This window comes from Nanorana parkeri, unplaced genomic scaffold (genome assembly GCF_000935625.1).
Source record: "Nanorana parkeri isolate BGI_ZX_2015 unplaced genomic scaffold, ASM93562v1 scaffold238, whole genome shotgun sequence".
Classification (NCBI taxonomy): domain Eukaryota; kingdom Metazoa; phylum Chordata; class Amphibia; order Anura; family Dicroglossidae; genus Nanorana; species Nanorana parkeri.
In genome coordinates, this window is record NW_017306506.1 from 1,288,904 (window position 1) to 1,304,605 (window position 15,702).

At 40.3% G+C, this 15,702-nt stretch overlaps 1 protein-coding gene across 2 annotated transcripts in view; it reads left to right on the forward strand.

Moving 5' to 3' along the window:
- The window catches only part of FOXO1 (forkhead box O1), a 56,564-nt gene extending 43,500 nt beyond the window's left edge, over positions 1–13,064 (forward strand). The window contains exons 2-3 of one of the 2 annotated variants that reach the window (XM_018556474.1): positions 8,199–9,533; positions 12,890–13,064. In XM_018556474.1, coding sequence (XP_018411976.1) covers positions 8,199–9,518 — 1,320 coding nt within the window. In that variant the 3' untranslated portion in view covers positions 9,519–9,533; positions 12,890–13,064. The remainder of the gene's footprint in view (positions 1–8,198; positions 9,534–12,889) is intronic. The other variant, XM_018556475.1, reaches the window with a different exon arrangement.
- Positions 13,065–15,702: the final 2,638 nt, after the last annotated feature.

The window sequence follows — 15,702 nt, forward strand, 5'->3', positions numbered from 1 at the left end:
ATACGTGCATGAAATATCAGATTTATTTGTAGCTAAAAGCCTGGATTAACAACTAGTTGTTACACTATCCAGTCACGATACATTATATATAGGTAAGAAAAAAATCCTAAATGTGACTCAGCTGAGCTGGGGATGGATTTACTTCATATTGTTGGTTGTGGCATCTTTCGGCAATGTCTGCTTTCTGTTCTTCTTTTGTGTATCAGTAATTGGAAAGCAAAATGTTATCTTTTGTTATACCTGTCCTTGTTAAGCTCTACATTAGAGTATGTAGTTACTGTTGAGTTAAATATCACATCTGCCTTTTTTTTTTTGTCAATGATAAAGTTGTTCTCGGCATCGAAGGGCAGCCAGGCACACCATAGTTATTTATGAGATCAGAAGTATTCCACCTGTCATGATGGAGGCTCTGAAGGATTTTTTCATTTATGAAGAAAGTAACTCAAGACCTGTCATGGTTTGATAGAAGAGCAGGAAGACTGGTTAATGCTCCCCTGGAGTGACGGGTTTCTGAAAAGTGCAGTATGTCACTGTGTGAGTAGGGGGCTCTATTGGACATTTTATGAGCATTTGCTTCCAGGCAAAGTCCTGGGACTTGCCTGACTGGGACAAGGTACGTCAAGAGTTTGTGTACCTGAAAGGTCAAAAATAGTGGACCACAGGTACATTCTGCTTCTTGGTTTATTTTTGTTTTGTTTCTTTAGAGTACATACCGCTGGCTTTATAAATTTGTGTGTGTGTGTGTGTATGTATATATGTGTGTGTGTGTGTATATATATATATATATATATATATGTGTGTGTGTGTATATATATCTATCTATCAGAACTGTTTGGCAGACATCCTTTTTGAGGAAACAGTAGGTAATTTACAAACATGTTTTATATATTTTTTTTTCTTGTTGGAACTGGCCGGGCTCATCAGTCAACATAAACAGTGCATGCCACTGATTGTAAAAGCCTGACTTCCTGCTGTCATTCCAACAAAAAAAATATAGGGCACTTTTTAAGTTCTGAGGATGTTAAATAATACAGCACATCTAACAATGGAGGGAACGATTTTATAAAGCTGAGGCATGTAAACTACGTTTTTTTTTTTGTGTTTTTTTTTTTGTGTGAAATGTATAACTTTACATCCCTTGTCATACCCTGAATCCTACTGTACTTCAAAGGCAGAGGACAACAGTAAATTACCCTGCACAGTGATTTATTCTCCATTTTGGTTTTGTCTTCACCAATACAGCAGCACAATTAGCACAAAGAACCTGTACTGGTTGGAGAAAATAAGCTCCGGCTTTAAAAAAGGGGCTTTTATTTTTATCTGAAATATAGTGGTTTTAAATAATGTCCTGTACAGTGCAATTTTGTGACTTGCAAAGAATACAGAAAAATAATGCAGTAAAAAGAAATCTATTTGCGTTTAATATAAGTCGCAGCCATTTTTGCTCCTGTGTTGGTTTTATATTCTACTATTGCCCAGTAAAGTGGGTCATCATAGTAATGGGTCAGTAGTGAGGCTTAGTTGAAAGGGCCAAGTTAATGGCCCATTTCATTCAAGGAACTTGATGGAATTCACAGCACTCAGGCAATCTGCTTACTGGAGTACTTACTGTGAGAAGTAAACAGATGTGCAACTTAAAGTGCTGTGTGTGGATGGCATTGCATAAGGAACTTTGAAGTTGAATGACTTCAAGTTCAGTGTAAGTACCCTTTTCTGTAGTTATTGTAATGATTTTAAGCTAATAAACAGGTTAATGCTTTTTTAAAAGGATGTGCAATTCTTGTTAATATTTCCTGTAAAAAAAAATGTGTGCATCACAAAATTATACCAGCAGCAGTAGTTCCTGGTCATGTCACACTGGCAGAGAACCTGTGATATACATTTCATTACCAGCAGGCTTTACTGATTACGGGATGACAGCAATGCATCCAGCCTATTTTTGTCTGCATTCACCACTGCTGATCCTTCATTTTTTGCTGTCTTTTAAATACCCACTGAACGCGTCCTGTGATGCACCGATTTCCTGCATGGCCATGAATATATTGCAACATTGTAACGTTTTGATTTTCCTCCCCCCCCTCCTCCTCCTCCTCCTCTTCTCTCTCTCTCTCTCTCTCTCTCCTCCCTTCTCTCTCTCTCTCTCTCTCTCTCCTCCCTTCTCTCTCTCTCTCTCTCTCTCTCTCTCCTCCCTTCTCTCTCTCTCTCTCTTCTCCCTTCTCTCTCTCTCTATTCTCCCTTCTCTCTCTCTCTCTTCTCCCTTCTCTCTCTCTCTCTATTCTCCCTTCTCTCTCTCTCTCTTCTCCCTTCTCTCTCTCTCCTCTCTCCTCCCTTCTCTCTCTCTCCTCCCTCCCTTTTTGGAGGGACAGACGGGAAGGGGCAAAGTCATCTGTCATTCAGGTAGTGGGGTGGACCTGAACAATATTGTTGGGATATAATGGTCAGTAACCCACTATATGCGGAGTTTGGGTCACAGGAGGAAATTGGTTAATGTCCTCCTGTGAACTAAAGCCAAAAAAAGGTGGGGAAAATCTGTGGGTGATAAAATGGCTGTTTAAAATTAAAACAAGAGGTCCAGTACCTTGCAAAGAGTAGTTTTCAGAAGCATTCCATTATATTTTTTTTTTTTCAGTAGTTCCAATATAATAAAGTTTGCTTTTTAGAGACGACTAGTAAAAGCATACCGTTTTCCAAATTAGGAAAGATTGGTGATGTGGCAAACCATGCTAAAAAAAAGTGTCTTTTGGAGCATATATGCTGGAGATAATGCTTATGTAATGACAGTAGGCAGGGAGAGGAGTGGAGAGGGTATGACAGGCAGTATGTGCAGGGAGAGGGGAGGACAGCAGGCAGTGCGTGCAGGGAGGGGAGGACAGCAGGCAGTGTGTGCAGGGAGAGGAGTGGAGAGGGAATGACAGTAGTCAATATGTGCAGGGAGAGGAGGACAGCAGGCAGTATGTGCAAGATAAGTGCGGAGAGTATGACCGTGGGCAGTATGTGCGGGAGCTACGTGTATATAGTATGAGAGGAGTGGAGATGGTATGACGGCAGTCAGAACATGCAGGGAGAGTAATGGAAAGAGTACGACAGCGGGAGAGTAAGATGGCACTGCCATTGGACCATTTCTCCAGAACGGTGAACTGCAGCCTACATTGTATCATGTAGTAATCTCTCCATGGGTACAAATGAGTCTCTGCTGCCATCTACCTAATGATATAACTGTGTACATAGGAGTTCTGGTGGACAGTAACCAGCCAAATGTTTCAAACACTTGGCGAAATCTGACAGTTCCAGATGTTTGGCAGCTGCACTGAGCTTCTGAATTGTGCAGGGACAATAGAGACAGTTGCATAGTTACTGCCTGTGAACACGTGGTTATTATATGACCATATTTTCCATCTCCGCTGTTCTGTATCTGTGTATGTAATCAGGAAATTGACAACTCACCATGCCTGGGCTAATTACCCACAAATCTGATCTAACAACTACCAAATGTAGGCACTGGGCAGCTTGAGTATAGGTAGACTTGTTCTAGTGGTTCTGTTTCAGTATTCAATTGGGTAACTATAGTTAAATTGTAAATCTGCATATATAATTTATGTTTTAGTTAGAGGTGTCTGTGCTCTTGGAGATCATAGGAGACGTTTACGAAATTATTGAAACCATGGAACATTTTTCAGCACTCGGCATATGACTAAAGGAAAAAAAACCAGACCCATGCCAGTTTTGTTCACTTAAAATGTCTTTAGTTATATTGTTAAACCATTTGGCACTGGTCATGTGTGTGGGTGTTTTTCCCTCCTAATCATGGCACACTTAAGTGCATGTTATGTGTTTTTTGATTGGTTTTCATTTATTTTAGCAATCGGCAATGAAGAGCCTGCAGAACATCTGAGTTGCATAGTGCCAGTCCATTCTGGAATGGTGTATGTGGAGAGAGGCAAACGGTTAATGCCGTGGCTGCTGGATTTAGCTTCCCAGGCTGAAGCCTCTATTCATTTCAGACATTTTTTTTTCTAGTTCTTTCACACATTCCTGAGCATAATTCTGCCTAGCCCAGTGCAGCACTTAGCCCTCCATGCTGCTTTTTTCCAAAGTGATCTCAAGCATATACAGATCTGAAAATGACATGATATTGTCTGGATGCTTCTCAAGTGCTGCTTTACCAAACAAGGCATTTTTTTGGGCATCATTTAGTCATAACCTTAGCTGTGTCTTTAGGATGCTGGGAATTTGCATGTGAAGTTCACTGTGCAGACTATTTCTTGTTTGATGCAAGTTATCAATTTATATTATAATGCAATACGGGTATGTTTTACCCATAACTACTTATCTTCAAAACAGCTACTGTATTTGCTTGCGTATAAGACTACTTTTTATACTTTAAAAACATCCCCCGAAAATCGGGGGTCGTCTTATACGTGGGATATACAATGTATACCTTTTAGTTCGTTTGGGCTAAGCTGGCCCAAAACGACATCCCTAATCTGTCAGCCCGCTGGATGTGCGGTAATACTGTATGTACGGTAGCTTCGGCTACATACAGTAGCTGAGCCAATCACGGCGAGCGATGTACACAACCTCTGCCAATCCATGCAGGCTTTGTATTCATTAATAGAATACATTGCTCGCCGTGATTAGCTCAGTGCGGTATACTGTATGTAGCGGAAGCTACCGTGCATACAGTATTACCGCACATCCATCCATGATGTTTTTAAATGGTGTTGCCTCGGAAGTGGGGTAGTCTTATATGACGAGTATAGCCCAAAACCTATGTTTTAAGTGGAAAATTAGGGGGTCGTCTTATACACCCAGTCGCCTTATACGCCGGCAAATACGGTAGCCTTAAACTGGACCAGGGGTCTGAGTACCCATTGTATGAGACCTCTCGTACATATTACTCTCGCTTCATCAGAACAATTAATAGATTGGGATGCTAAGGACATTGCTGATTTTTTTTTTTTAAATGTATTCCTCCTGCTGACTTCTATGTCAATACAGGACCCAGTAGTGACATAAAGGTTGGCAGAAGGAACCACTAAAAGCTACAGGGGACAAAGGAACTCAACACTCTTTGGAAGTGTCTGTTTCCCGGCGGACTTCAATTGGGGTGGTGACCTGTCGGTGTGACTTCTTGTAGCTGGCTGAAAGTTTTGCAAATGCTTTATACATTGTTCTGAACTCACTGCTCTTATACCAACTGATTCTCATATGTACAAGGCTTAAAGCTGGTGTCCTTTTTTCTTCTTCTTTGATTTACTACCTAGTAAGTCACTGATCTTCGTAAAGCATGCAGCCAGTGAACAGGTTGTAATACCCAATATGCATGCTCATTCTCTGGATCAACTGCTTTCCAAGCAGTAAAACCAAGATAAAGATGTCAACCCTGAAGTTGGCCTCCTTCTGAAACAAGTCTGTAGTAGCTGTTCCTATATTTCTGTCTTTGTATCAAGATTTGTATCACTGAAGGGGGTGGCATCAGTAATGGGGATGAGGAAGGTTACAGTGAATATGTTATGGATAGCATAGGGAAAGGTTACCCCCTTGTAACGTTTATTTCACTGTCTGTGCCCCTGTTCGGAAGATTTCACCTCACTTTCTGTCCCTGTAACAATTGGATTTTGAAAATTTTGGGTTGTTGTGGAAACAAAGATTGTGTGATTATTATACAGTTTAGCCAAGGTTTTATATCGGCAGTTCTTCAACAAGTAGGCTGATGCTACGCTGATGCTACCCAGAGACATGGAGAGACTGCACATACACAAGCACGCTACTTTTTCTCCTTTTAAAGCTTCCCTCTCCAAGGTTCCAGCCCCTCACATGTTTGGGAGTCTTACAACAAAATGATAGAAAGTGCCTCCAGCTGAGATGCCCTTGTTATTGTCCACTAGGAAGTCATCACCATCCTGATGAAGGGAGCATCACATGTTATGGGGGCATTTTTGGCCAACATGTTATTTTTGTGATGTACAGATAACCACCATGGGTAGAAACCGCAAACCTGTATGTGTGGTATTGCAATGTAAATAAACAAATTTATGTCCTCCTCATTTAGTTTAATTTTTTTTGCCTTTTTTTTCTACCTGGCATCTACTTCTACTTTAACACACTTAAGGTGGAATTTCATGCAGACCACTAAATATACGGAAAACCAACATATTTTAGTGGTTTACCCACCAAAGGATTTGTAATTTCATTTAGCAACTTGTGATTAGCACACCATTCCCACTCTGTGCTGCCAGTAAGATTATTTGACCACTTTATGGTTTCATTTTACTGCTTCCTGGATCACCTCCCTACTTTTTGCCCCTTGAGCAGGCAGGGAGAGGTGAAATAAGCTGTATTGCTAAACCAAGGAGAATAAAGTGCGTCACCTGTCTGGCTGTGCAGTGTGACTGCAGAATTACATATTTGTGGTAGTAAAATGTTGCATTACATTTTTACAACTGTGTTTTGAGCAATGTATATGGAGTTGCACTTTAATATACCATATAATATCTGCAGTTCAGTTTTGGGCACCAGTTCACAAAAAGGATGTTGTGGAACTGGAGATAGTGCAGCGAAGGGCGACTAAACTCATAAGAGGCATGGAGGAGCTCAGCTATGAGGAAAGATTAGCTGACCTGAATTTGTTCTCTCTGGAGAAGAGGCGATTAAGGGGGCACTCTTTGCATCTGGAGGAAAAGAGATTTAACCGTTGCATACGGAAAGGATTCTTCACAGAGCTGTGAAAATGTGGAATAGACTCCCCCAGGAGCTAGCTCAGTTAATTGTTTTAAATAAACATCTGGATGTATTCATAAATGCACAGAATATTACTGGATATTGAGTTCTTATAGATATATTAAGCATCAGTGATTGTTGATCCAGGGAATATCCGATGGCCATATGGGATCAGGAAGGATTTTTGTTTTCCCCCTGTTGGAGCAAATTGAACCATGCTTTTTAAGGTTTTTTTTTTTTTTGCCTTCCTCTAGATCAACAGTGGGTAATTGGGGGCATAGCGTTCTGTTTATAAACTATGTAATGTTTTAGTATATACCGTATTTTTCGCTCCATAAGACGCACTTTTTTCCCCCAAAAGGAGGGGGAAAATGTGCCTGCGTCTTATGGAGCGAATCCCGACGCCCGAGACATGCAGTTTCGGGCGCCGGGCGAGTAGTAGGAGCCACTGCTCGTTTAATACGAGTGATCTAATGAGATCACTCGTATTAAAACCGAGCAGCGGCGACGATGGAGATCACCATAGAGCAGACGAAGAACGGACTTTCTTCGTCTGCTCTGTGTGATCACTGAGACCGCCTGTCTCAGCGGTCACTTACTGCAGCTTCTGTCACAGCTTCTGTCATAGAAGCTGTAACAGAAAATACAGTCTGTCGAGGGCTCCATAAGGCGCGCCGGACCTCCCTGCGTCCTATGGTCCGGTGCGTCTTATGGACCGCAAAATACGGTAATCATCAGTAGTTAAATTTGGAATTTATATTCTGGATCAAAAATTGCAGCCTTGAAAGTTTTGGTTGTGCATGCTACAGCCCATAGACTTGATTGCTACCATGTTGAAAGGGCATTATTAGTTTTTTTTTGCTGACTTAAATATTTTTGTTTTGGATGAGGATTTGTCTCATGAAAGTCCAGCAACTATTTGCGTTTAAGCAAAGTAAAGATTGAGCCACATGGGCCTTGGCATAGTGGGCAGAAAAACGCGTTATTGCCTCTGAAAGTGTGTCAAGTTTTCTGTTACGTAAGAAGCCTAATTTTAAGTTTTTACGACCGTTTTCGTCCCCTTCCACACCTAGGTGTTTAGTCGCTCGAGAGTAAGCGCACAAATCGCTGAAGACAAGGAATCCTATTTATTTCTATGGCCCTTGTTCACACCTGAGCGTTTTGTCGCAAGCAGAAAAATGCCGGTCACTGGAAAAGTACATTTGAGCTACTTTTTGGCAGATTACAGTGCTTTTTGGTCCCATAGACTTCGTAGCAAAACACAGAGGGGTGAACAGGGGCCATAAAATGAATGGGATTCCTTATCTTGAGCGTTTTGTCCTTAGGTTTGAGCGACAAAATGCCTAGGTGAGAACGGAGCCTTGCATATGTTGAAACTGTTTGTTTGAATCTCTATTACTTTCTATTATTTTTGGTACTAACAAAAATAAGTAATGTAACATTTTTAAGTTTTTTTTTTTGTGTTTTTATCTTTTCAGAATTCTATACGGCATAACCTATCCCTTCACAGCAAGTTTGTACGAGTACAGAATGAGGGCACAGGAAAAAGTTCCTGGTGGATCCTGAACCCAGAAGGTGGAAAGAATGGAAAATCTCCAAGACGACGAGCCGCTTCTATGGATAACAACAGTAAATTTGCAAAGAGTAGAGGAAGAGCTGCCAAGAAAAAAGCTTCTCTCCAAACAAGCCAAGATGGGAGTGGAGATAGCCCAGGGTCGCAATTCTCTAAGTGGCCTGGTAGCCCCAGCTCCCACAGCAATGATGACTTTGATGCATGGAGCACATTTCGGCCAAGGACCAGTTCCAATGCAAGCTCAATTATGCCTGAAGAGGATGACCTTGGAGATCCTGATGTACATAACCTTGTGTATCCTCCTTCTACCACCAAGTTGGCTTCTACGTTGCCAAGCCTGTCAGAGATTGGAAACTCTGAAAACATGGAGAATCTTTTAGATAACCTGAATCTCTTATCTCCTAACACCTCAATGACTGTCTCAACGCAGTCCTCAACGGCCTCAATGATGCAGCAACAGTCTGGCTATTTATTTACATCTCCCAACTCCAGTATGGGATCCCCTGACCCTGAGTACAGGAAATATAGTTATGCTCAAGCTAGCATGAACTCCCTGTCACAAATGCCTATGCAAAGTGTTCCGGACAGTAAGTCAGGTTACAGGCCTGTAGGCCCATATAACGTTCCAGCCGGACTTTTGAAGGAACTGCTTACAGCAGATTCTCCACCACATAATGATTTACTGACCCCCTCAGAATCTGCTGTTTCACAAGCCAACAGTAGAGTTTTGAGTCAGAATGTGTTGATGGGATCTAATTCTGGAATGCCAACCTATGGCAGTCAGCCACCTCATAACAAAATAAACAGCATTGCCCACACACATCAACCACATAATCAGCAAACGTCTATCAATGGTCGTGCCTTGCCCCATACTGGGAGTACCATGACGCATGCTGGCATTAATCGCCTCTCAACAGTGAAAAGTTCATTACAAGTGCCTATGACTCAACCCCATCCAATGACAACCATGAGTCCTTACCCTTCAAATAGCTGCAATGGCTTTGGAAGAGTTGGCATTGTCTCTGTTCACCAGGAGATGCTGCCCAGTGACTTGGATGACATGTTGATTGAAAGCTTGGAATGTGATTTCGAGTCCATGGAATCTATTATCCGGAATGACCTCATGGAGGATGGAGGAGCAGATTTTAACTTTGATAGTGTATTGCCTAACCAAAGCTTTCCTCACAATGTCACAACCACCACACACAGCTGGGTATCTGGTTAAACAAGAATATAGTAAGTAAAATGCTGAAAGAAACAACATTGAATGTTTACATGAGCTATTATAATAATTATAGGTGCACCAAAATGAAAATTTCAAAACCGAAATGAAAAAAGTCAGAAACTGAAAATGTTTTTTATTTGTAACTTTTTCAAATTGTTTTCATTTTTATAAACTTTTTCATTTTTTTATATTTTATTTTTATTCATTTTTTTAATTAAATATTTTAATCTTTTACTTTAATATTAGGGGCTATGGGGAATTATTAGGGATCTAAACAGACCCCCTGATATTTCCCTTTTTGAAAAAGAGATTGAGGACACAGAGTCCTCAATCCTCTATACTGAGTGTTCCTGTTCATTTATAACATGAGGACAGAGTATGTTTACTATAACCACAATCATGAATGAACAGGAGGTGATGTAGATCACTTCCCATTCATTCATAATTGAGGATATAGTAACCATACTCTGTCCTCAATTATTTACAAACACTCAGCGATCACTGACTGCTTGTACTCTTTCTCCTTCCTGACACGCTGTCACAGGAGGCTGAGCGGGTGGAGCTCAGCCTCCCGTGACAGCACTGGTTGTCTCTGCCCACACCGCTCTCCAGATCTGTGACAGGAGGCTAAGCGGTGCGGAGAGCTCAATGCGCTCGGCCGCCTGTGACAGTTTCTCTCCTCCCTGCTGGGACGCAGCGCCCAGCGGGCTACAGAATGGATGCACCGCTGTATGAGCCAGAAAATGGCACTTTCGGGATTTTGCCAAATGTGGCATTTTCGACCGATATATCGGTGTGTCCCCAATAATAATATATACCTACGCCTCTCTGCATTCATCTGTACATGACCATTAGTGACAAACACAAATTAGTGAAAAGAAATGTTAAAAATAAAGTTTCTAATATTAATTTTGTAACCTCAATACCTCTACTACCATTTATGAAGATATGAAGGGGTTCTGCTTCACTTCCTACTATACTATAATACCTAATAATTGTCCCAGCCAGGAAAGTTTGGAAGTCCAACCTGCACACTTGTTCTAGCTGAATTCAATAATGGAAACCTGCCATGAAATAAATATGAAGGGTGTCATTGCTGACTTATGAAAATGCTATTTGATCTGCTGCCAAACTGATACTTTGGTCTTCAGTGCTTTGAATCACTGACATTGAACATGAGATGACCAAGACCGTTCTTGTCCCGGGTTAGTGTAGCTCCCACATTTCTCTTATTACCATCACTTTAAAAGTGATGCTAATAACAGAAATTATGCTTAAAAGCTGCTTTATATATTTCTGTTTGGGTTTAGGGTTGTTTACCTTTTAAAGTGTGCTCACTAAAACGTAATGTGTACTACTAAATTTGTAAACCTGTAGTAGCCTCTGTATGATGATCAATAGATTAGTAAAAAGTTGTAGGGAAATTGTCTAGAGCCGCCTTATAAAAAGATGAGGCTATTGTAAAATAAATTCTGATAGGGTTAAGTTGTGCCTACCCTCCTTTAACGTTAATCGCCACCCTCCATATGTTTAACAAAATAACAGTTCGATGCCTGTCAAACATAATGCTTGCACAACTAAACCTCCCAGGACTACACTAGGCTGTGGTGTCATTTCTTACACTTGTTTGGTTCATTCTAAATAATAAAGTACACTCTCTGCTTTAAGTACACAATACTGATACTCCTACCTGCTGTGCAGCTTTCTGCTCTTATATTAATATTTAAGGTTTACACTGGCGGAAAAAAATGTCACATGATCATCCATGCTTCTTTATCCTGCTGTGCATTTGGTTTGTGGGAGGAGTGAAGTGAAGCCAGCACATAATGCGGCTGACATTTTGCAGAGCCCTTGCCTATCTAAGCTAATACAGACATCTTTGCCTACCAGTTATTAGTACAAGACCATAAACCAGATGGTGTATTCAATGTGTTTGCCGTGTACATCTCGCTGCGTGAAATAAGACGCTAGTCTGGACACATGAAGGGGCAAGCTCTGCAGTTGACTTTCTCACTCAGATGAAACTGGTTCTTTGAAGGTTGTGTGCCCCGCAGAGGATTCAGCAGCACTGATTGACACTTCCTGTAGAGCAGGGGTGTGTGTGTCTGTGGTGACAGTGGATGATGTGGGAGGCTGTGTCAGACTGGAATTTTGCTTGCTACAATGCCTTTCAAAGGAAATTTGGAGGCACACATTGGGCAGGGGGAGAAAACTAAAGAGCAGCTCGGTTTCCCAGCAAGCTCCACAGGCAGAAGCAGATGGGACAGAAACAGGTGAGGATGGAGTTCTGCTGTAACTATAAAGTAGGCATTGCATTAAAATAAAAGATACTGTTGTTTAGTAGCTTCCCCTTCTCCAATTTAAAAGATTAAGATAAAACCTTGCAATAAAAAAATGCAATAGGAGTAATAAGTAAAAGATTCCCACCTTAGAACTGGCCAAGCCAGGAGTGCAGTCCTCCGAGACTTGGGATCCCCATCTTTTCCAGGATCCCACAACGAGGTTGAGTAACCTCACTAGAGCCTTTTACCTTAAAAAAAACAAAAAAAAAAACACATATTAAACTAGCAGTTTTACATAAAGGGGAAGAAGGTGGTACTAAATAGCAGTTCCATTTATTTTGATGCAAGGTCCACTTTAAAGTGGTGCTAAACTCAGGAATAAAATCTTAAAAATGCATTTAAGTGCCTCAACTATTAACAGAAATGTAACTTATTTGTGTATCACTCGGCTGTAGATGCTCAAATCATCTCTGAATTGGTTTTGACACTGACTTTCCTTCCTGAGGGTGACTACGTTTGTTCCCCATGTGTGTTGTAAAGTAGCCACCGCTCCAAACTCACTCCTCTGATGGACTACAATCTCACTACAAATTAGTAAACTAAACATGAGATTGTAGTCCATCACAGGAGTGAGCTTGGAGCGGTGACTACTTTACAACACACTGGGACCATGGGGAACAAAAGTAGCCCCCCTCCAGAAGGAAGGACAGTGTCGGCACCAATTCAGAGATGATTTGAGGATCTACAGCCAAGTGATAAATTTTTTGGTAATAGTTAAGGTACTTTTAAATGTATTTTTAAGAATTAATTCCTGTGTTTAGTGTCACTTTGAAGTAGAAAGATGTGTATATATCTCTCATAAAGTGTAGACAGGTTTGTAAGGTCCAGCTTTTCACTTGAGGAAAATAAATAGGGAAACCGGCAGGAATGTATTTTAAAAATCCCATCTTGAAAAAAACCTGAGATTATCAAGCTTAAAAAGCACGGAACACCTTTTATAAATGCTGAATAAAACATCAATGTTGGATTAGTGGTACAATGAATAAAGCAATCTGAAATGTAACATTTGTTAAAACTCTTTTCTTTCCCCCAGAGATGACTGTAAATAAAATACAGTTGAAGACAACTCCAAAGATGCCCATCTCCCACGTTATTCAAATCAGCAGATACACGGATTTGTCTCAGTTTTATGCCAGTTATGTGCTGCTCTTGGACCCCTCTCACTATGAAGTGCCAAACTGACTAGAAATCCTAACAGAAGAACAGACTGGGTGCTTGTAGGAGCAAAAAAAAAAAAAGAAATAACTTAATGGGTGTAGTTTGTGTACCTGCTTCTTTGCTCTAGGTGCTTTTTGTGAGTTTCAGACCTGCTCAGCAGTGAAGCTTCTGAGTTTTAATATCTTCAAGACTGGAAATCATGACATCCCTGGCTGCACTAAACAGTCTAATATGAAGTTTAAAGAGCTATTGCCAGCAACTTTTTATAATGCTACCTGTCTCTTTGGTAACTGCCAAATCTGTGTTTAACAGCAGCAGTCTAATTTATTTACATTCCAAGCCAGCAGGGATTCTCCCTGTTTTTGGACCAACATTAAAAATAATCCAGGGTTGGTGCTAATTATATAATTCTGAGGTTTAATTTATATGCTCTAAAAGAGGCAACCTTAATTTTAGAAGATTTATTTCACTTTATTGTTTTTTGTTTATTGAAATTTAGCATTCTGTGCAGAAAAGTGTGTTTTTCTGTAAGTTTTATAGTTGTTGAAATCTGATATGACATGATCTCATTACCCTTTGCCAGCCCAGATGTATCAATGCCAAATTACCCTCCGTGGCCAAACATACCGAAATTCTTTTTATTTGTAATTTTTTTAATTGTTCTTCGGTGAGAAGTTGTAACCTGTAGTAACCAGCCACATTTGAATAAGAGGCTCTAGTTGCCTTGATTTCACAGCTGATAAATGCTGTCCCGATATGTTTAAAACTGAGTATTTTCTTTAACTTCAAGTGAGTCTGCTGCTGGGGGAGAATTAATTCCTCTATAAGAATATGGAGTACAGTGATCTTCATTCAACCATTTCTTCACCCAGCTGCTGGTTCCCGTTGTGCAGCTAAATTGACTGTGGAAGCAGGTCCAACAATTGCTTCTTCAAGGCAGTTAATGGAATTCTTCTCTCTGATCATTTTTGATTTCCTTTGTTAGGAGGAACCTAACAAAGCAGGGAAGAGTTTTAACAACTGTCCATGGGAGTGACTGTCAAAGGATGATTTATATAGACTTCCAGAGTCAACTTAAAGCTGATCTCCAAGCAGATGAATAGTATCATTTAGTCCAGTTTTTAATTCATTAAGGACTCATTGAATGTATTCTTAAAACATATTCATATACTTATACTATTTGTATATAATGTTTAATTTCCAGTAGTTCTCTACACAGCAGCACTTATATTTTGGAGAGGGTGGACGAGAACTTGTTGGGCTTTAGTTCACTGCTTGCTAACAAACAAACATGCATGAACATGCTTACAAATGAAAAATGTATTGTTGCGTAGCTGAGGTCTAAGCATGCTGCATGTGTAGTTTATTTCTAAGCTGGAGTTCAGCTTTAAGTGCATACCAAATTCTGCAGCTAGTTGGTGAAAGCCTTTAGATTGCACGACTTGGAATATAAGCAGACACCTTGGTGAAATCATCTGAAAATCTGTGGCACCTTGTAGCAGTTAAGCAGGGATTGTTATATTGTGAAAGCAAATATATTGGGGGCATTTTATCAGTTCTGTGGCTCAGCAAAGCAAGGAGCTGTGAGACTGATTGTGCAACAGCTTGACTACAAGGTTACAGCTTTAGTCATTCCTCCATCAGCTACTCTAAAGTAGCATTGCAACAGTATAAAACCTGACCCTGACCACTTCTTAATTATGCGTCTGTTTAGGGTAAAATCCCATCTTCAATAATTATTCTGTCTCAGAACTTTGCAAACAGTTGCAATTGGCTGCACGGGAATACAGACGCACAGATTTGTAAACCTGTTGCAGCGACTTTGCTGAACAAGAGGCAGCCTGATTTAGACTAATTGTGTCCTTAAATCGCTCAGTCCCTCATGGTTACTGAAGCTTATGGAATACCTTCACTTAATTGCAAACCAGCTTTTATAAAATGACCGTTTTGTCCTAAATATATGCTTGAAGTTAAACACAATAGCCATTGCATGTTAAACTATAGCTGGCAAACTTTTTTTAAATTTTTTATTGCCAGTGGTATCTCAAGCCCCCCCCCGCTCCTTAAATCTGCTGTTGGCTATTAGATTGTACTGATTTTTGTCTACCCCAGACTGAGTGAACACCCATGTCTACCTAACCCCATGTTCCATTTTCAGGAGAAGCACCTCTCAAAATGAAAGCATATAACCTACAAGCAGTCAACTACTACAGAGACAAATAGATTGTTGGATCTTGTACAGAAAATGTTTTTAAAAATCTGTGTAGAATTGTCTGTTGTTTATGCTGTTTAGTATATCATTGTCAGTACCCATGTCTATTTTGGCTTGTGTCAGCATCCTAGTAACCCCAAATAGCACAGAAATGTTCAGTATTCATGTGCTTTGTAATACAAGCTTTTTTTGTACCTTTTAGAATTTGGGTGCTTTTTACCATGTTGATATTTTTTATGCAAGGAAAATGGAGGAAGTCATGTAAATAAGAAGTAAATATTTCTTCATTTTGCCTTACTAAGATAATGTATAAATATTTGTATTGCTTGCTTGGGAGAGTCTTAGGTGTTTTTGCATATATATATATATACACTGGCCAGAGTGGCCAGATTATTATATACACTGAGTGGCCGGATTATTATATACACTGAGTGGCCGGATTATTATGACCCCCTCCCCCATCAGTACTTGG